This window comes from Babylonia areolata, chromosome 34, assembly GCF_041734735.1.
Source record: "Babylonia areolata isolate BAREFJ2019XMU chromosome 34, ASM4173473v1, whole genome shotgun sequence".
Lineage (NCBI taxonomy): Eukaryota > Metazoa > Mollusca > Gastropoda > Neogastropoda > Buccinidae > Babylonia > Babylonia areolata.
This window is the reverse complement of record NC_134909.1, coordinates 919841-942858: the sequence shown is the minus strand read 5'-3', so window position 1 is coordinate 942858 and position 23018 is coordinate 919841. Positions and strand designations below refer to the sequence as shown.

The window sequence follows — 23018 nt, the reverse complement described above, 5'->3', positions numbered from 1 at the left end:
TTCACAAGTCAAGGTGTCCAAAGTCCCGTGACTGAGGCGGGTTCTGGAGGCTCAGCTAAGGCTGAGGATTGGAGGTGGTGAAGGAGTAGGCCCCTGGATGGACCTCCCCCAGCACCCCCCACCCTCTACAGGTAGTAGACCCCAGGGCCTGCCTGCCCATGCATCCCCCGCACGTGGCTGACAGACATGACAGTGCTGGGAGCCATGGAGCTGGACGCTTCGCTCAGTGTGTCGGTTGCCACAGAGCTGACCTCGCTCATCGTGTCCACGCCGCTGGCAGACGGTCTCCCGAAGGCGCTGCTCCCCGATGAGAACACACTGCTGGATGTGCGCAGCACGTTCTGTGAGTGTTCCGGCAGGAAGGATCGGCTTCCGGACCTGGATCCTGCAGGGAGTCAGCAGGGGGGTGGGGAGGGGATTGGGGGTGGGGGGTTGGTGGGTGGGGGTTGGGGGGGGGGGTAGTTCTAGTGGTCGTTCATCGTCATTATGTCACCTTATCTATTTAGTTATCTGTTTGGTTGTTCAATTACATTGCAGGTGTGTCGTGGTTGTAGTGGTCGGTTATTGTCATAATGGCACCTTTATTTATTTATCTATAATGACTACCAAGATCTCTCAGGCAAAGAAGGCTACTCACTTGCGTATCTATCTATTTATTTATCTACATTACAGGTGGGTCGTGGTTGTAGCGGTTGTTTGTCGTCATGGCACCTTATTCATTTATTTGTTTATTTATCTAGTCATTTATTCATCTATTTTTAATCATATCATAAAACAGATGTTCTAGTGGTTGTTCATCGTCATTATGTCACCTTATCTATTTAGTTATCTGTTTGGTTATTCAATTACATTGCAGGTGGGTCGTGGTTGTAGTGGTCGGTTATAGTCATCATGGCACCTTATCTATCTATTTATTTACATTGCAGGTGGGTTGTGCCTAGTTGTTTTGGATGTTCTGCCTCTCTCGATCACCTTTGTTGCTTGCAATTTCGGAGAGTTAATCATCCTCGACAGCACAGACCATGTGACGCCCTCTTTAAGTCATGTCAGCACGGAACTCTCCGGCGGTCTACTGAACAGTCAGTACGAGGGCACAGAGAGAAAGACAGACAGACAGACAGAGAAAAAGATAACGGGAATGAGTGAGTGAAAGAGACCAGTAAAAAAGGTAAAAAAAAAAACCTAACAGAAAAAACTGGAGAGAAAGAAAAAAAAACCATAAGAAAGAGGCCAAATGAGAATAAAATAAAAAGTAAAAAACAAAAACAAAAAAACAAAAACAAAACAACAACAAAAAAAAAGAAAAGAAAAAAAAACCCAAACAAACGAACACCACCCACAGCACTGGACTAACCTCTTCTAATGAATCTGTGAATGCTTGACCCATGACCACTCTGTCTGCCTCCCATCATCATCATCTGATGTTGGTCACTCACGTACTTCATGCTGATGTCTGGAACCAAAGCATGGTTCTATGATTCGGTGTCCCTTCCTTCTTTAACTTTCTCCATCCATTTTTAAAGTTTCCTACAATAGGCCGCAGTTTATTTGTAGACCTGGAAACACCAAGTGAATATTTGGATGCAGGGTTGTTCAGGTGGTTACATGTTCAGCAAATCCACACACACACACACACACACACACACACGTGCGTGCGCTGTCCTATCGCTAGTGTGTCAGTACTCGAGCAATGATGGAGTATACCATTATTTTTCGCAAAGCATCAGCAGGTCAGTACTCATGTGGTAATGGAGCATGCCTTTGGCAGGAGCTGTACATGAAGACAGAAAGTCTTGATGATGTGGAACATACCTTAATTATCTTAATCATAATCGTCACCTTAACCATAAGCATCCTGGCGCCACACATTTAGCTGAAGGTTTACGGTAGAGAAAGAAGACAATGATCATAAACAAAGAATACGTTTGGCTGGAGCTTTACGGTAAAGGCAGAAAGCCACTACAAAATTGGGCATACTTTTGGCTGGAGGTTTACGGTAAATACTGGCCACGATAATCATCAGAATGCCATATCTTTGGTAGGAGCTTTACGGTAGAAAACGAAGGCCAGGTCAAAACTGAACATAACTCTGGCAGGAGCTTTACAATAGAGACGGAAGGCCGCGACAATAAGAAGCATTCCTGTGGCTGGAGTGTTACGGTAAAGACAGGATGCCACGATGATATTGAGCAGTCCTGTGGCTGGAGTGTTACGGTAAAGACAGGATGCCACGATGATATTGAGCAGTCCTTTGGCTGGAAGGTTACGGTAAAGACAGGATGCCACGATGATATTGAGCAGTCCTTTGGCTGGAGTTTTACGGTAGAGACAGGAGGCCACGGTAATACTGAGCATACCTTTGGTTGGAAGGTTACGGTAAAGACATGAGGCCACTGTGATACTGAGCATACCTTTGGCTGGGGTTTTACGGTAGAGACAGAAGGCCACTATCATCATCAGAGTGTATTATCTTTAGCTGAATGTTTACGGTAGAGAAAGAAGGCCATGGTTATCAATTATAGAGCATAACTTTGGCTGGAGCTTTACGGTAGAGACAGAAGGCCATGGTTATCAATTATAGAGCATAACTTTGGCTGGAGCTTTACGGTAGAGACAGAAGGCCATGGTTATCAATTATAGAGCATAACTTTGGCTGGAGCTTTACGGTAGAGACAGAAGGCCATGGTTATCAATTATAGAGCATAACTTTGGCTGGAGCTTTACGGTAGAGAAAGAAGGCCATGGTTATCAATTATAGAGCATAACTTTGGCTGGAGCTTTACGGTAGAGACAGAAGGCCATGGTTATCAATTATAGAGCATAACTTTGGCTGGAGCTTTACGGTAGAGACAGAAGGCCACTATCATCATCAGAGTGTATTACCTTTAGCTGAATGTTTACGGTAGAGAAAGAAGGCCATGGTTATCAATTATAGAGCATAACTTTGGCTGGAGCTTTACGGTAGAGACAGAAGGCCACTATCATCATCAGAGTGTATTACCTTTAGCTGAATGTTTACGGTAGAGAAAGAAGGCCATGGTTATCAATTATAGAGCATAACTTTGGCTGGAGCTTTACGGTAAAGACAAAGGGCCATGATTGTATGGGGCATACTTCTGGCTGGAGGTAAACGGAAGAGAATGGCCACGATAATCATCAGAATGCCGTACCTTTGGCTGGAGGTAAACGGAAGAGAATGGCCATGATAATCATCAGAATGCCGTACCTTTGGCTGGAGGTAAACGGAAGAGAATGGCCATGATAATCATCAGAATGCCGTACCTTTGGCTGGAGGTAAACGGAAGAGAATGGCCATGATAATCATCAGAATGCCGTACCTTTGGCTGGAGGTAAACGGAAGAGAATGGCCACGATAATCATCAGAATGCCGTACCTCTGGCTGAAGGTAAACGGAAGAGAATGGCCACGATAATCATCAGAATGCCGTACCTTTGGCTGGAGGTAAACGGAAGAGAATGGCCATGATAATCATCAGAATGCCGTACCTTTGGCTGGAGGTAAACGGAAGAGAATGGCCACGATAATCATCAGAATGCCGTACCTTTGGCTGGAGGTAAACGGAAGAGAATGGCCACGATAATCATCAGAATGCCGTACCTTTGGTTGGAGGTAAACGGAAGAGAATGGCCATGATAATCATCAGAATGCCGTACCTTTGGCTGGAGGTAAACGGAAGAGAATGGCCACGATAATCATCAGAATGCCGTACCTCTGGCTGAAGGTAAACGGAAGAGAATGGCCACGATAATCATCAGAATGCCTACCTTTGGGTGGAGGTAAACAGAAGAGAATGGCCACGATAATCATCAGAATGCCTACCTTTGGCTGGAACTTTACGGTAGAGAAAGGTCAGATCAAAATTGAACATACCTTTGGTTGAAGCTTTATGATAGGACAGAAGGCCTAATCATCAGGGTGCTATACCTTTGGCTGAAGGTTTACGGTTGTAAAAAAACAACAACAAAAAACAAACAAAAAAAACAAAAAAACAAACAAACACACACACAAATGATTATAGCGCTATATAGGAATAATGATAATGATATATCATTATCATTATTATCAATATACACGAAATACACCGTGCATATAGCTCCAGGAATTTCGGTTACTAAAATAGGTTATTACCTGGTTGGATGATTTACAGTAGAGAAAGAAGGCCATGACTACAAATTATAGATCATACCACTGGAGGTTTACAGTAGAGACACAAAGGCCGTGATTATGAATTATAGATCATACCTCTGGCTGGAGGTTTACAGTAGAGACACAAAGGCCGTGATTATGAATTATAGATCATACCTCTGGCTGGAGCTTTACAGTAGAGACACAAAGGCCGTGATTATGAATTATAGATCATACCTCTGGCTGGAGGTTTACGGTAGAGACACAAAGGCCGTGATTATGAATTATAGATCATACCTCTGGCTGGAGGTTTACGGTAGAGGAAAACGGCCACGATGATCATCAGGGTACCCAGGCCCAGTGTGACTCCTCCGTAAATGTTCAGAATGTAGTTCACTGGAAGGGCGGGGGACATTCACAACGAATGAATTATTATAATAATCATTCATTGCAATATTTTTTAATGGAATGCGTTAAAAGCTTCTTTTTTTACATTTGAAAAACACATGAGTTCTGGTGTGTGTTCTTCTCGACTTTTGCTTTGCCGCATATGAAGCAATTTATACGAGTTATAAGTGTCTCTTCCTAAACCAAAACAAATGCACTTCACTGTGGGTAAGATAGATACACACATATAGAGATAGAAAGGGAGACATAAAGACAGACAGTGAGAGAAAGGGGGTACATACACACACCTATACAAAGAGAGGGAGACGGAGGGAGGGAGAGAAAGAGAGGAGGAAGAGGCTGGGAGATAACAGACAGAGAGAGAGTGGGGGCAGATACTGGACAGAGAGACTGAGAGAGGAAGACACACACACACACACACACACACACACACACACACACACACAGAGGGAGAGAGAAAAACAGAAAATGGAAAGGAAGAGACACACACACAGAACAAAGCGTTTTCATTCAAGGCCAGACTAAGCGAGTAGATGTGGTGTAGCGTATATGGATTTGTCCGGCCGCTGTGACGCCTCGGTGAAACTGAAACTGAAGGCTAAAGAGTTGAGGCATGGCCCATTCTTCCAATCTGTCCTCGACAGACAGACAGAGATGGACAGATAGAAACAGGCAGACAGAGAGAAAAACGAAGACTGAAAGACGTAGTGAGAACAGACAGAGAGGGAGAAAGACAAAATAATGTAATATATATATATATATATATATATATATATATATGTGTGTGTGTATATATATATATATAATGTGTGTGTGTGTGTGTGCGTGTGCGTGTGCGTCCTGTGTGTGTCTGTGTGTGTGCGCGCGCGCGTGTGTGAAGTAAAGGGGGCGTGTCATAAACATGAATGTCAGAGCTTGTTTTTCTTTCCTCCCCCACCCCCCTCACTTTTCTGGGGGATGTTTTTTTCCCTTCCTTCCTTCTCCTTTTCTTTCTTCTCCCTTCCTTCCTTCTCCCTTCCTTCCTTCTCCTTTTCTTTCTTCTCCTTCCTTCCTTCTCCTTCTTCTCCTTTTCTTCCTTCTCCCTTCCTTCCTTCTCCTTTTCTTCCTTCTCCCTTCCTTCCTTCTCCTTTTCTTTCTTCTCCCTTCCTTCCTTCTCCCTTCCTTCTCCCTTCCTTCCTTCTCCTTTTCTTCCTTCTCCCTTCCTTCCTTCTCCCTTCCTTCCTTCCTTCTTTTCTTTCTTCTCCCTTCCTTCCTTCTCCCTTCCTTCCTTCTCCTTTTCTTTCTTCTCCCTTCCTTCCTTCTCCCTTCCTTCTGCTTATCTTCCTTCTCCCTTCCTTCCTTCTCCCTTCCTTTTCCTTTTCTTTCTTCTCCCTTCCTTCCTTCTCCCTTCCTTCTCCTTTCCTTCCTTCTCCCTTCTTTCTCCTTTTCTTTCTTCTCCCTTCCTTCCTTCTCCCTTCTTTCCTTCTCCCTTCTTTCTCCTTTTCTTTCTTCTCCCTTCCTTCCTTCTCCCTTCCTTCTCCCTTCTTTCTTCTCCCTTCCTTCCTTCTTCCTTCCTTCTCCCTTCCTTCCTTCTCCCTTCCTTCCTTCTCCCTTCTTTCTCCTTTTCTTTCTTATCCCTTCCTTCCTTCTCCCTTCCTTCCTTCTCCCTTCTTCTTCTCCCTTCTTTCTCCTTTTCTTTCTTATCCCTTCCTTCCTTCTCCCTTCTTTCTCCTTTTCTTTCTTCTCCCTTCCTTCCTTCTCCCTTCTTCTCTCCTTTTCTTCCTTCTCCCTTCCTTCCTTCTCCCTTCTTTCTCCTTTTCTTTCTTCTCCCTTCCTTCCTTCTCCCTTCCTTCCTTCTCTTCTTTCTTCCTTCTCCTTTTCTTTCTTCTCCCTTCCTTCCTTCTCCTTTTCTTTCTTCTCCCTTCCTTCCTTCTCCCTTCTTTCTCCTTTTCTTCCTTCTCCCTTCCTTCCTTCTCCCTTCCTTCCTTCTCCTTTTCTTTCCGTCCTTTCCCCCTCCTACATTCCTGTTTTTTTCTCTTTCCTTAATCCGGTAAACACTTTCATCTTTATCCGTTCCCTGATTCTCACACGTACATATTCTTTCCGGTAGATGGCCTACCCACATATTCCAACCTATCATTTGTAGACAGCCTACCCACATATTCCAACCTATCATTTGTAGACAGCCTACCCACATATTCCAACCTGTCATTTGTAGACAGCCTACCCACATATTCCAACCTATCATTTATGGTCGCCCGTTGTCTTGTTCATACAGTACCTCTTGCCCAGTCGGTTCCTTTACTTTCCGCTGAAAAAAACAACAACAAAAAAGAAACAAGAGAAAAGAAAAGCAAACTGACTTTTAGAGGGTTAGGATATGTCTCAAATCCTCTCTCTCTCTCTCCCCCTCTGTCTGCATTTTTCAGTGGTGTGTGTGTGTGTGTGTGTGTGTGCGTGCGTGTGTGTGTGTGTGTGTGTGTGTGCGTGCGTGCGTGCGTGCGTGCGTGCGTGCGTGCGTGCGTGCGTCTGTCTGTCTGTCGTTCTCTCTCTCTCTCTCTCTCTCTCTCTCTCTCTCTCTCTCTCTGTGCCTCATATCTCTGTCTGAGTGGTGTATGTGCGTGCGTGCGTGCGTGCGTGCGTGTGTGTGTGTGTGTGTGTGTGTGTGTGTGGTGTGCGTGTGTGATGTGAGAAAGAGAGAGAGTCGGGGGGAGATATAGAAAGAAAGAAAGAGAAAGAAAGAAAGAGAGAAAGAAAGAATGAATTAATGAATGAATGAGAGAGAGAGAGAGAGAGAGAGAGAGAGAGAGAGAGCAGATGACGGGGTATGTGATCATTTTCTTTCAGCATCATATTACAATGCATGTAAACGTCAAAATACTTGGTAAAAAAAATGTATATGTAAAACAGCGCTATGCTTCAGCATGTAGAACAATAAAGGCTATTCTCACCAAGTAGCAAACTCTCTGATTTGGGGAAGTTTCAATGAAAATAGAAGGGAAAAGGGAGGGTGAAGACATTAGTAAGTTCAATTTAAACAATATTGGTTGTCTATAATATTCAGGAGAAATAGATTCATCTCGAATATTGTTAAGAGATGGGCAACAAAGAACAAAGTGTATCTCATTATCTCATATGTCTTTACATAAAGGACAAATGAAATTATTGATATGACATTTTCTGCATCTATAACGATGTACCGCTAATTCTGAAATACCTAATCTAAATCTAGTTGTTATAATGTATTTTATTTGTCTAGCCATGTTTCACACCTAGCAAGGTTTCAGATCTGGCATATTGCAAAAAAAATCGTATAAAAACTAAACCCTTCACTATTGTTATGTGATCAGACCATTTCTGCCATATACAATCAATCAATCATTGGAGAAAACAAAAACAAAAACAAAACAAATAAAACCAATAAACGCCCTAATGCTGATCTGACAGCTTGGTTTAACCAAACCAAACCAAAACCATCTTGGAACAAACAATGAAGAATCTTGAATTCCCAATTCACTTCGACTCCAGCATCTAAATAATTATTACAAGTTTTGCATGGTTTTATGTTATCCTCCATTTGTAACAATCTAAGCCAGTAACGGATACATCAAACTAGAGAGAGAGAGAGAGAGAGAGAGAGAGAGAGAGAGAGAGAGAGAGAGATTCAAACAAACAGACAGACAGAGCGACAGAGATGGACATAACGATAATATTATAACACAGAAGGTCAATGTACGCCGATACAGACACTACTTAAACACATACTTGAGCAACATCAACTTGTACTCGCGTTTACGAAACAAAAAACAACAAAAAACGTATTGAATTTTGTGACGAAATTATTGATTACCTTCATGATGTGGTTTTTTCTTATTTCCAGAGACTGCGGGGGGAAAAAGACACAGACACACAGATGGTTAACAACCAATTATCCTGGAAAAAGACACACAGACGAACAGATACACAACTTCAAGTCAGTGCTGCTTACGCTTAAGGTACATTGGAACAAACCCAGACATTTCCTCATGTGCACACAGCAGCAAAGACAGAAGAAATGTGCAAACACAAATTAGCTTTTATTCAAGACTGGCATAGCCTCTTTAATCCTGAACAAGCCACACAGAACACATGGACAATACAGAACAAACACATGGTTGCTGTGTGCACACGTCAAATGACCGGTATAAGGACAGGCCTGGCGCTTCCTTTTTTGAGGAAGTGTCTGGGTTTGTTCCAATGTACCTTTTATTTACCTCTGTGCTAGCTGAATTGGTAGCGTAAGCAGCACTGACTTGAAGTTGTGTACCTTGTGAATGGAGAGAGAGTTACTACTCTTTACTATTTGTTAATCATTTCATCTCCTGGCTCATTATTTGTTCATTTCCAGTTGACAAACAGATAGTTAACAACCAATTATCCGGGACAAAGAGACAAACAGTTAACAACCAATTATCCTAGATAAAGAGACATGCACACACAGATAGTTAGCAACCAATTATTCCGGAGAAACGAGACATAGTCACACAAAAAGGTAACCAATTATTCTGGACAAAAGTCATAGACACACAGATGACTAACAACCAATTATCCGGGACAAAACAGTCATAGACACACAGATGACTAACACACAATTATTCGGGACAAAAGTCATAGACACACAGATGACTAACAAACAATTATTCGAGACAAAAGAAACATGGACACACAGACACTTGACAACCAATTATTCCATACAAAAAAGAGACACAGACACACACAAAGTTAACCAATTATTTTGGACAAAACAGACACAGAAAACAGATGATTAACAACCAATCATTCGGGACAAAGAGACACAGACCCGCACACAGCGAACAATCAATCTGTATTTATTAATCACACACACACACACACACACACACACAGAGGTATTATTCATCATTTTATCAATGAACGTACCAGCCAATTAGTCAAAACAGTATCATATATGAACCGATCACTTTTCTAAGTTTAGCATTTAACCCTCCCCTCCACCACCCCAAGAAAACAACAGCCAAAGCCTTTATGGTTTACGGGTGGTTCCTCCCGATTTTGAGAGAGAGGACAAAAAACCCCGCCTGCTCACAAACCCGACCCCACAGAACCCCCACTTATTCCCCCCCCCCCTCCCGCACGCACGCGCTCACACACATCCCCTCACCTCGACACACCTTGGCGAAGGATGACACCCCAGCTGGCGGGCCGTCAGCAGACCTGTTCCCACGGGAGACCTTCTCCTCCTGCCCGAGGGTCTCCATGGGCACCAGCACGCACAGGCCTTCGGTGCTGGCGTACAGGGAGCTGTTGGAGTCGTGCAGCAGACCCCCACAGGTGGGGTCCGTCAGGCAGGCTCTCCCACAGTCATCCTCTGTCCGGTTGAACCTGAGGACCACCGCCAGGTCAGAGTCCTGGAACCTGTACACTGAGGCTGGGAACACCGTCCGCTGGAGCCCGTACCGCTGGCACGTGGAATCCGTGGTCTGGGAACCTGCCTCGCGGACAGTCAGGCTGACTTCTTTACTGTTGTTTGTTTGTTGTTGTTGTTGTTGAAGATGGTAAAGAAAATCACTTTAGAAAATCACTTTTTGAAATCCCAAAATTCATAATTCCCCTCCTCCCCCTCTGCCTCGCGGACAGTCAGGCTGACTTCTTTACTGTTGTTTGTTTGTTTGTTGTTGAAGATGGTAAAGAAAATCACTTTAGAAAATCACTTTTTGAAATCCCAAAATTCATACCCCCACCCCCTCCCTCGCCGCTCCCTTCTTCCCCTGCCACATGGACTGTTAGGCTGGCTTCTTTACTGTTGTTTGGTTGTTGTTGTTGTTGTTGTTGTTGAAGATGGTAAAGAAAATCACTTTAGATTAAATTTTTTTTTTTATCCTAACATGCATAATTGCCCCCTTACTCCCCTTACCTCCCTCTCCCTTCCCCGCTCTGGGAGGGCTGCGTGACGGTTAAAAAACCCCCGAGCATTTCGGTCCGAAGGACATTGTATGTTCTTTCTCTGTGTTGTACTGGAAAGTACCCAAGCTAAAAAGTCTCTGTGATGTTTTCATTCTGTGGAGTGATGGCCTAGACGTAACGCGTCCGCCTAGGAAACGAGAGAATCTGAGCGCGCTGGTTCGAATCACGGCTCAGCCGCCGATATTTCCTCCACCTCCACTAGACCTTGAGTGGTGGTCTGGACGCTAGTCATTCGGATGAGACGATAAACCGAGGTCCCGTGTGCAGCATGCACTTAGCGCATGTAAAAGAACCCACGGCAACAAAAGAGTTGTTCCTGGCAAAATTCTGGAGAAAAATCCACTTCGATAGGAAAAACAAATAAAACTGCACGAAGGAAAAAATACAAAAAAATGGGTGGCGCTGTAGTGCTCAGCCGCCAAAATTGCAACTGCTGGAAAAGGATTGCAGTCGTTATCAGGTCAGTAATGAGTTATGATGGTGGATTTTCAGGCAACTCATACCATAATTTACCTACTCTGAGTGGATGACAAAGGTCAAATCATTGTTATTTATGTTATACTTCATGCCTGCATTGCAAAAGACACGAAATATATCGCGCATTTAGCTCCAGGAATTCAGGTTGCTAAAATTGGATATTACCTGATATAGGATCGAAACATTTCTCTTGAATGAACTCATTTTGAAAATCTATCGTCTAGAAATTTCGCGCGTTCCCATAATAAACTGAAATTCGTCCCGATCACGCCAATATCACAATTATGACAAAAGTGCAGTTCACTGGGAAAATCCTAACCGTACTGCTGTTGAATGGAACAGCCTGGACAACAGTGTCGTTCACGCTGAATTGGCCGCCAGCTTCAAGACGCTGTTAACTGAAAGGCTGGCCACCAAGCACCAGTAGGCCAGCTGAGTCCCCACCATGTCGCTACTATCCCCAGTCATCTGGATTCTGCGACATTGATCTACAGATACATATACATAACGTCTTGCTGTCTAAATGAGGGATTTGTGAATACCACTCCTGAACTCTACTGATAACATGTACAACCAGGCGGACTGGACAAAGCCAAACTTACCCCATGCACAGATTAGAGGAAGAACGAAAACCACGTGGATCCGCTGGGCCATATTCAGAAATGAAATTCTGCGCGGACCGCAGCACACACCAGGAACGATAACTTCAGAGGAAAAGATGGGCGCAACCCACGTACGTAAATCATGACGTCAAATGACGTACGTACTTTAATTCATGACGTCAAATGAAAGGGTCCATTGATTTGACGTGCATAACGAAGACTTCAAAGGAGAGAACGGTTTGGGGAAAAAAAAAAAAAAAAAAAAAATCGAGCGCAAGTGTATGGCACAGTTGTCTTTATTAGCGAGCGAAGTCGTATACAAGACGGTTTTCTAGCGGTTAGACGAAGACTACACTTTGTCCGAGAGTGTACACAATACCAACAACTTTCCTAAGTCAGAATCATTTTATTATTATCTGAATGGTTCGGTGTGAATGCTAGATAACAAAACCTACCCACTCATTAAACAAGAAAAGAAAAAAGCACATTTTCGGTTTGATGTAGCATGACTGGCCTCTGATGTTGCCAGTGTGTACTGACGTGAGCAAGTGTCAGGTGGAAAGAGGGGTAACTGGGGGTACCTATATAATAATGATAATAATAATAATAATAATGATAATAATAATAATAATATGGTATTTATATGGCGCCTGAATCTTGTGCAGAGACAAATCAAAGTGCTTTCGCACCAGTCATTCACACGCATGCATAACTCTAAAACTGGAGAAACTGAAGACAAGGAAGAGACAGGGAAGGGAGACTATTTTGGGAAGAGGTGGGTTTTAAGGCCAGACATATACAAATATATATATGCACACCCGCACGTTCCAATATTCCTTTGCTCCCACAGTATAGACATGCATACACACACACATACAAACACACACATACACGCACGTGCACAGAGCTCTCCTTACACATGTGTACACTTCCACACTCGCGCACACACACACACACACGCACACACACAGAGGCTGCCTCTGATTGGCCGCAAGAGGGGTGGGAAAAGATCTCTGATGCCAGGAACGTGGCATCTAGCGTCAGTCTATTGTATTTGGAAAAGCCCACAGTGAACAATAACCAGAAACCAAGTGACCTGTTAGAGTGCGACTATTGTGGAAAACCACTTGCCAAATATGTATTTCAGTACATCTATGTCAGACGACAATTTCTTTGTTCCTTTTTTGTTGTTTTGTTGTGTGTAGTAATCCTTTTGAGTTTCATAACAATAAATGATGTAAAAAATGTTAAGTCACACACACACACACACACACACACACACACACACACACACACACAGAGAGAGAGAGAGAGAGAGAGAGAGAGAGAGAGAGAGAGGATACCGAAACCACCAGCTTGCTATACAAAATTAATATCCTCTACTTTCTTCCGTACAAAACTTGATGCGCTGAAGACAAAGTATAGTAAAAATGTTACATGCATCTGTGGTAAGCAGTTCAGCTTGCATCATTGTTTGTTTCACTGTCAGCAGTTACGTACCTTCTTGCCCAAGTATTTCAAAGAGAATAGCTGCAGATGATTTTTGGAAAGTTATTTCTGACGAGGTTCGTGTGGTCGAACTTTCATAGGCATTAGTTCATAGATCTGTTTCTACATTCCTTTAATGTACTTTGGAATTGTGTTAATGGCTTCTGATTATTATCATCATTATTGAATTGTTACTGTTAAATGAAACTGCATGTTAGTTGTGCATTTTTTAGTAGTTTTCTACCTTTTCTGTTTTCATCTTCCCTCCTCCCCCCCCTACCCCCCACCCACCCACCACCCTTTTATTTATTTTAATCGTCTAATATCACTGATAGTGAAAAACGCTAAACTAAAGATGGAACACAAACACACACATGCATGCACACAACATCAGCAAGAACAACACCAACAACAAGATAAGAGAATACTTTAATCACTAACAGAGACACTGCTGATAGAAAGGGCATTTGATTTACACAAGAAAAGATTTGATCAAGCATCCACCTTGCAAGATCTGAATACATAAATAAACATGCTTAATTAACACAGTGTCAGAAAATACATCGTATGGAAAATAAGAAAGAAAGGAATATAAAATACAGAAATACTAACACAATGGTTAGTTTCAATTTACTGATCATACATCAAGGAAACCTATAATTATATAAATATATACATAAATAAGACAAATATATACAAATATACAAAGACATAATATGTGATCGTTTCTTTCTATTATCATCTTTACATATTTTCCCACCACTTTAACCTAACTAGAAGCCTGATTGGAATCCAGTCTGTTCTGTTCTCCATCGGACACGGGTATACAACAGCCGGTCACACTGTGCACTGTCTGACCCTGGCCACTTGTTTGTAGGAAACCTTTCTCGCTCAGTGGTCACAACGACGGACCGTCCGAGTGCACACAGTCAGTTAGCACTGAGCTTTGCTGTGCAGACCCCATGCTGTGGTATAGCACGGCATGACTGACGATGGTGGTAAAGCAAAAAACACAGCACACAGTGCAGCTTCTTCGTTGCTTGCTATTGTGTTGGGTTTCAATTACCGTGGTGTTGCCATAGTGTGTTTAAATTACCGTGGTGTTGCCATAGTGTGTTTAAATTACCGTGGTGTTGCCATAGTGTGTTTAAATTACCGTGGTGTTGCCATAGTGTGTTTAAATTAACATGGTGTTGCCATAGTGTGTTTAAATTACTGTGGTGTTGCCATAGTGTGTTTAAATTACCGTGGTGTTGCCATAGTGTGTTTAAATTAACATGGTGTTGTCATACTGTGTTTAAATTACTGTGGTGTTGCCATAGTGTGTTTAAATTACCGTGGTGTTGCCATAGTGTGTTTAAATTACCGTGGTGTTGCCATAGTGTGTTTAAATTACTGTGGTGTTGCCATAGTGTGTTTAAATTACCGTGGTGTTGCCATAGTGTGTTTAAATTACCGTGGTGTTGCCATAGTGTGTTTAAATTAACATGGTGTTGTCATAGTGTGTTTGAATTACTGTGGTGTTGCCATAGTGTGTTTAAATTACTGTCGTGTTGCCATAGTTTGTTGAAATCACTGTCGTGTTGCCATAGTGTGTTTAAATTACTGTCGTGTTGCCATAGTGTGTTTAAATTACTGTGTTGCCGTGATGTGTTTAAAATACTGTGGTGTTGCCTGTGATGTGTTTAAGTTACCATGGTGTTGCCATGATACGTATTAATTTCCACAGTGTTGCTATGATATGTCTAAATTACCATGGTGTTGCCATGATGTGTTTGAATGACCAGTGTTGCCATGATATGTGTAAATGACCATGGTGTTGCCGTGATGTGTTTGAAAGAACATGGTGTTGTCATGTTATGTTTTTAAATGACCATGGTGTTGCCATGATGTGTTTGAATTACCATAGCGTTGCCAGGTGTTATCATGTGTTTGAATTACCATAGTGTTGCCATCATATGTGTAAACTACCATGGTGTTGCCATGATGTGTTTGACTTACCATAGCGTTGCCATCATATGTGTAAAATACCATGGTGTTGCTGTGATGTGTTTGACTTACCATAGCGTTGCCATGTGTTGCTGATATCATTGTTAGAACTTGAGGAAGTCCTTTGAATGACTTGCCTGAACAAGGGCTTGAACCTTCCACTCCACTGGTTTAATGCCATGTCTGCTGATTTTGTGCCCCAGGAAAACAACTTTCTCTGCACCAAAAATACACTTACCCCTCTCTAAGTGTGCACCTGCCTTGCCAAGCCTGTCAAACACTTCACCCAGGTGTTTGTAGGAATCGATCTCTGTGTCAGCTGTCACCAAAATTTAATCCAAATGGAAAGCTGTGCAGGGAACACCTTGGAGCAGGGTTTCCATAACCCTCTGAAACAGAGCAGGTGCTGATGAAACACGAAAGGAAGCCTTTTGTTTGTGAACATCAGTCTAAGAGTATGCACGTGACAAATCAAGTTTGTGGAAGACACACCCTTGCCTAGTTTAGCCAACAGATCATCAAGTGTCCGAATGGGGTACTGCTCAAGCTGAGAAACCTTGTTCACTGTGACTTCATAGTCCCGACGAGTGCGAACTGACCATTTACAGAATACTGTATTATCTCAATAAGAGAAATTCATGTCTGGTGTGTTTTACATAAACTATACACGAAAATCACAGTCACTCACTGTAAACACGTAAAAGACATAAAATGCTGAAATGCTCAGTTGATAAGGATCTTTCGTACAATGATCATATCATACATACTTTCACAGTCATTCATCATAAATACATAAGAAGCATACAATGCACAGATACAAAGTTGATGCTAATCAGTCTCATACAGCAATCACAAATCAACCAGTGCGATACGCACAGTAAGAGAAAATATAATACTACAGTTAAAACAACGACGTACATAATTAAAACCAGTTGCTGTTCAACAGTATTTGAAATCCGTGCACAATTATATAATTCACATAACCTTGCATGCCACACACACACACACACCACACACACACACATGTACACAACCCCCTCGCTCCTCCCCCGCCCCCCCCCCCCCCCCCCCCCCCCCCGCCCTACATAAATATAGACCTCCCAACAGACACGCACACACTCACACGCGCGCGGCGCGCACACACACGCACACACAAACACAAGGGCCAATTTTTAAAACGCTTGTGTGTTAATCAGTGAGTTATCTAAGAAATGAATGGACTGGGGTATAAAACTGTTTTGGGTTCTAAAGGTTTTCAGCTGTCATCACTTATGATCTTTGTTGATTTTTTCTTTCACACGCCGTTTGTACATCTCATTCAGTTTCTTGTTTGACCCCAACTATTTGACTTCAGCACCGGAACTATGGGAGCAGCCCAATCTGATATGGTTACTGGCTCAGTTACATCTTCTGTCTAGCACTCTGTGTAATTGGTCTTCAACCTTAGTTTTCATTGCATATGGCACTGACCCTGGTATGAAGAACATTAGCGCCTTGTCACCATCGACATGATCTTTAGCCTGCACCCCTTCTAGTTTGCCATCCCCATCCTTGAACAAATCAGGATGCTTTGAATGGAGTGATCCTAGCTGCCCATCACTAACTTCCCTCACAAGACTAACAGTCACCAGTGTTAATCTGTCCATCATGTCTCGTCTCAATAAGTTGTGCTTGTGTTCTGTGACGAGGAGTGATGTATTCACTTGTTTGGTTTTTGTCTTTCACGTTTGTGTTTTAAACCCCAAGTACACTTTCATAATGACCAGTCAATGACTTGATAGTTTCCTTTGATTTTCCCAGCCTCTCAGAACACCACAGTTTCTTAAGAGTATCATCTGACATGATTGTATAGGGAGAGTCTGTATCTGACTCAAACGTAACCACTTGCCCTTCCACTTGTAAGTCACACACCAGTGGGGCAACTTTCTCTTCAACACCCCCTTCCCAACCCACAGCACAAAAGACAGTGTGAACACAATCATAGTCATCATTAATATCATCATCCGCACCACGTTCACACTCCATCTTCTTCACATTCACACCACTGTTCTTTTGAAAACACATTTCTATATGTCCTTTTTTCCACACTGGAAACAGTTTCTGTCTTTGAACGGGCACTGACGTGGGTCATGCAGCACACCACAGTGAAAGCAACGTTGGTCAGTGGTTGGTGGTCAGGAGTGCTGTCGTCTGTCATCCCCTGGTCCTCTTCTGGTAGAAGTTTGCTGTTCCTGTCTGGCCGTCTGTGTATCAGCCTGCACCTTCATGACGCTCTCTGGTGACGCTCCCTCCCAAGAAGAATGCATGTTCTGGATATTTCTGACAGCAGTTTCTTGAGACTCAGCAAATTTGAAATGCTCTATCAAGTGTCAAGTCACTATCTGGAACACTCAGATTTGTTCTTGAATTTGTTCATTACGACACCAATAATGAACCGGTCTCTGACAAACACTGTCCAAAGTTGAATGGCTGGGCGAGTCTATGAAGTTAAGCAAGATACATCTGGTCACTCTCCTCTTTTCTGTTTCCAGAATGAAACAACAGACTGACACAACCACTAACAACACCACACTGACCACAACTTACAAGTGTGTCTCCCTTGCACTGTTCCTAACAGTGCTTAAACAATATAAAAAATAAATAAAAAGGAAAAAAAAGAAAAGAAAAAAGGGGAGAGTATTGCATACATTACTCTCTGAATACCCCTAAAAATTTCTTCACACAACATGATTTCAACACAATATACCGAATGAATGTCCACTTGTAAACGTTTAATGACTGCATGATATCAGTCCTACATTCAGCAAATGGAAATGGATGAGCCAAATAATTCTATACATGATATTGCTGGGGCACTGGAAATGATAAGGTGCTGTATGTTCTATTACATTTTAAAGAGTCAACAAACTTCAAAATGCTTATGGAAAGCAGGGTGAAAAGATGGAAACGTAAATCATATTTCATGCACAAAAATATATAAATAGATAAATAATCAAAATGAAATAAAATGAAAAAAACAAATTACCTTAAAAAACGTGGCTTCAACTGAGTGCAGAGCACATAATTCTCGGAACAAAGGTCGATCTATAACAAATGGGGATAGCTGCATGGAAGAGAAAGATAGTATTGAACACATATTCAGGAGGTGCAACAGCTCAAAACTTTTCTGAGAAACGAAAAATCAAAGAATTATTCAAAGCAAAACGTGTGATGTGCACAGAAAATACAAAATGTCAATCGGGTCATAAACGAAAAATTGAGTTCCTTTGACAGATACCTTTCCCCACGTTATAACAGAAAAACACACAATGCTAGGATGGCAATGGACATACAGTTTAAAAACAGTTCCCCATGTTATAACAGAAAAAACACACAATGCTAGGATGGCAATGGACATACAGTTTAAAAACAGTTCCCCATTTTATAACAGAAAAACACACAATGCTAGGATGGCAATGGACATACAGTTTAAAAACAGTTCCCCATTTTATAACAGAAAAACACACAATGCTAGGATGGCAATGGACATACAGTTTAAAACAGTTCCCCATTTTATAACAGAAAAACACACAATGCTAGGATGGCAATGGACATGCAGTTTAAAAACAGTTCCCCATTTTATAACAGAAAAACACACAATGCTAGGATGGCAATGGACATACAGTTTAAAAACAGTTCCCCATTTTATAACAGAAAAACACACAATACTAGGATGGCAATGGACATGCAGTTTACAAACAGTTCCCCATTTTATAACAGAAAAACACACAATGCTAGGATGGCAATGGACATGCACAGTTTAAAAACAGTTCCCCATGTTATAACAGAAAAACACACTATGCTAGGATGGCAATGGACATGACAGTTTAAAACAGTTCCCCACGTTATAACAGAAAAACACACAATGCTAGGATGGCAATGGACATACAGTTTAAAAACAGTTCCCCACGTTATAACAGAAAAACACACAATGCTAGGATGGCAATGGACATGCACAGTTTAAGAACAGTTCCCCACGTTATAACAGAAAAACACACAATGCTAGGATGGCAATGGACATACAGTTTAAAAACAGTTCCCCACGTTATAACAGAAAAACACACAATGCTAGGATGGCAATGGACATGCACAGTTTAAGAACAGTTCCCCACGTTATAACAGAAAAAAACACACAATGCTAGGATTTTTACTAGCCATCTGAAAAAAAGTGTCTGTAAAAGAAAAAAGTTTGTACTGGAAATAGAACAATTCCATGTAGCTAAAGCATCACTCGTCGACTGACATTTCACTGGTTTTCAATCACAATACAGATCTTCCTAAGTTTGAAATTTCCCTGTCTTCCACATGGGCGTCGGGCGTAATATACACGATATTCACTAGGATAAAGAGAGTTCTTTCGTCAATAATGTGATCAGCACATGGATGATTTCTTCCACGTAATATACATGATATTCACTAGGATAAAGAGAGTTCTTTCGTCAATAATGTGATCAGCACATGGATGATTTCTTCCACGTAATATACACGATATTCACTAGGATAAAGAGAGTTCTTTTGTCAATAATGTGATCAGCACATGGATGATTTCTTCCACGTAATATACATGATACTCACTAGGATAAAGAGAGTTCTTTTGTCAATAATGTGATCAGCACATGGATGATTTCTTCCACGTAATATACATGATATTCACTAGGATACAGAGAGTTCTTTCGTCAATAATGTGATCAACAGATCGGATACTTTCTTCCACGTAATATAGATCTAGATCAAGGTTTCAAACTTCCCCTGTTTTCATCCCGTCTTTCTGGCTTTGAGAAGACGACACAAACACTCCGCACACTGAATCACATAACAGACAGACAGACAGACAGAGAGACAGAGAAAGAGAGACTGAGAGAGAGGATGGGTCATAGATATTACGTGGACTCATTTTGTTTACACACGTGATCCAACAGAGGGTGGCGCTACACTGTGGCGAAACACGTTCCCTGTGGTGAGCAGCCCGAATTTCACACAGAGAAATATGTTGTGACAAAAAGATGCATTGCAATGCCATGCCCATGCCTTGCCATAACAGTCATCCATGCTAAGCAATACAATACAATGCAATACAATACAATACAATACAAGCTTTGTGTGACCAACAGTCAACGTATGTACAAAAGCTGTGACGTACAGCGGGAGGTGGCTGTGTGCCCGACAGTGTAGCGCTTGACTTCACTGTGGACACACACCACCACCCGCCGCTCAAGTCCTCGCACAACACTCCACTCACTGACTGTGACCCGGTCTGTGACAGCCAGTGCCATGTCCCGCATGACGTTCCTGTCGCCGGGTCGAACAACAACAAGCGGCACGCCCTTGCTGCGGAGCGCCGCCACCATGGCACTGGCCTCACCACCCCCACTGCCTGTCGCGCCATCAGTGATGTTTGCCACTGACTTGAAGAGGATAAACACATCTCTGTAGCGGAGCCCTTCTGGACCTGTTGAAATGATTAATTGATTGATTGAGCGATTGATTGATTGATTGATTAGCAGGATGGTTGGTTCGATTGCTGATTGACTGACTGAATGAAAGACTGATTAATTGATTAATTGGTCAGTTGACTAATTTGTTGACTGATTTGTTTGCGGTTTGGTTGGTTGGTTGAGAGAGAGAGAGAGAGAGAGAGAGAGAGAGAGAGAGAGAGAGAGAGAGAGAGAGAGAGATTTGGATACTTATACACTACTTATTCTGTAGCGCCTGTTCTCGGTTTGAAACCAATACGGAGTCATTTGCACAACAGGCTGTCAGCCTGGGCAGAGCCGACTGCTGCCTTTCGGCGCTCATCATTCGTTACTTGTGTCATTCAGTCAGGATTCTGTCACGCACGTACGCACGTGCACACACATGCATGTTAGAGAGGATTTTACTATGAATCTTTGCCAACTCCCTTGTTGCTGTGGATTCTTTTACGTAAACAGATGTATGCTACACACGGAACCTCAGTTCAACGCCTGGTCCGAATCATCAGCATCCAGACGGCCACTGAAGGTCGAGTGGAGGGAAATAGAATAGTGGGGTTCGAACCTGTACGCTCAGATTATTTTGCTTCCTAGACGAACACGTTACCACTTGGCCACCACTCCACTATATGTGAGAGAGAGACAGAGAGAGGAGAGAGTGAGAGGGGGGCAGAGAGGAGAGAGAGAGGGGGAGAGAGAGAGGGAGAGAGAGAGGGGGGAGAGAGAGAGGAGAGAGAGAGAGAGGGGGAGAGAGAGGAGAGAGGGAGGAGAGAGAGGAGAGAGAGGGGGAGAGAGGAGAGAGATAGAGCGGGGAGAGAGAGAGAGAGTGAGAGAGAGAGAGTGAAGGAGTGAGTGAGAGAGAGAGGGAGAGAGTGAGTGAGAGAGAGAGAGAGCGCGAAGAGAGAGTGGAAGACATCCATAGGAAAAAAACAGACAGGTGTATACAGACATATACATAGCTAGATAGATCGGCGGATAAGTAATTAGCTAGCTACACAACACACACACACACACACACACACACACACACACACACACACACACACACACACACACACACACATTATCGTTATCTATATATGTATATATACAATGAGAGAGGGGGTAGATGGAAGGGTAGATAGCGTATATATATATAATGTGTTTGTGTTTGTGTGCGTGTGTGTGTGTGTGTGTGTGTGTGTGTGTGTGTGTGTGTGTGTGCATAATGCAAGAGTGCGTGCATGCATGCGCACACGCAAGCATGTATTTTTGTTTGTTCGTGTAAAAACTAGGAGGTGAGGAAAATGCTTCCAAAGAGGAGCAGCTAACACCACCCATGTGTGAAGAGGAATATTTCTGGTGGGTTCTTCTTCTGGTCCACTTGTGTTCTTTGTGATGCCGTGTATCAGAAAGATAATTTGGAACTGATCCTTGCTCGTTTTTCTCAAGGTACAGTTTGTGTAACAAAAAACCCACAAGTACCTGTAACCAAGCAAGCCACCACTACCATCACCCATCTGTCACTACAAACTAACCACCACCACCACCAACCCGTCAATAACTAACCACTACCATCACCCATCTGTCACTACAAACTAACCACCATCACCACCAACCCGTCAATAACTAACCACTACCATCACCCATCTGTCACTACAAACTAACCACCACCACCAACCCGTCAACAACTAACCACAACCATCACCCATCTGTCACTACAAACTAACCACCACACCACCAACCCGTCAACAACTAACCACAACCATCACCCATCTGTCACTACAAACTAACCACCACCACCACCAACCCGTCAATAACTAACCACAACCATCACCCATCTGTCACTACAAACTAACCACCATCACCACCAACCCGTCAACAACTAACCACAACCATCACCCATCTGTCACTACAAACTAACCACCACACCACCAACCCGTCAATAACTAACCACAACCATCACCCATCTGTCACTACAAACTAACCACCACCACCACCAACCCGTCAATAACTAACCACTACCATCACCCATCTGTCACTACAAACTAACCACCATCACCACCAACCCGTCAATAACTAACCACAACCATCACCCATCTGTCACTACAAACTAACCATCACCACCAACCCGTCAATAACTAACCACAACCATCACCCATCTGTCACTACAAACTAACCACCATCACCACCAACCCGTCAATAACTAACCACAACCATCACCCATCTGTCACTACAAACTAACCATCACCACCAACCCGTCAATAACTAACCACAACCATCACCCATCTGTCACTACAAACTAACCACCATCACCACCAACCCGTCAATAACTAACCACCTCCATCACCCATCTGTCACTACAAACTAACCACCATCACCACCAACCCGTCAATAACTAACCACAACCATCACCCATCTGTCACTACAAACTAACCACCATCACCACCAACCCGTC

At 42.8% G+C, this 23018-nt stretch overlaps 2 protein-coding genes and 1 long non-coding RNA gene across 5 annotated transcripts in view; all 3 read right to left on the bottom strand.

Moving 5' to 3' along the window:
* Positions 1-21: 21 nt before the first annotated feature.
* LOC143277660 (uncharacterized) lies at positions 22-10262 on the bottom strand. 3 transcript variants are annotated; one of them, XM_076582563.1, is made up of 6 exons: positions 9713-10262; positions 8384-8416; positions 6815-6844; positions 4444-4542; positions 1355-1453; positions 22-385 (listed from the first exon to the last, which is right to left on the bottom strand). In XM_076582563.1, the coding sequence occupies exons 1-6, from the start codon at positions 9807-9809 to the stop codon at positions 126-128; spliced, it is 618 nt and encodes a 205-aa protein (XP_076438678.1). In that variant the 5' UTR covers positions 9810-10262; the 3' UTR covers positions 22-125. The 3 variants fall into 3 exon arrangements, with proteins under 3 accessions (XP_076438678.1, XP_076438680.1, XP_076438679.1); XM_076582565.1 differs by lacking the exon at positions 4444-4542; XM_076582564.1 differs by lacking the exon at positions 8384-8416.
* Positions 10263-13492: 3230 nt separating this feature from the next.
* Positions 13493-16073, bottom strand: LOC143277322 (uncharacterized). The gene is made up of 2 exons (XR_013053731.1): positions 15080-16073; positions 13493-15049 (listed from the first exon to the last, which is right to left on the bottom strand). It is a non-coding gene; the product is annotated as an uncharacterized LOC143277322 (long non-coding RNA).
* A 3059-nt stretch (positions 16074-19132) lies between these two features.
* Positions 19133-23018, bottom strand: part of LOC143277314 (uncharacterized) — a 6850-nt gene continuing 2964 nt past the window's right edge. The window contains exon 3 of the mRNA XM_076582097.1: positions 19133-20559. Within this exon, the coding sequence (XP_076438212.1) occupies positions 20222-20559 (338 nt within the window). The 3' untranslated portion in view covers positions 19133-20221. The remainder of the gene's footprint in view (positions 20560-23018) is intronic.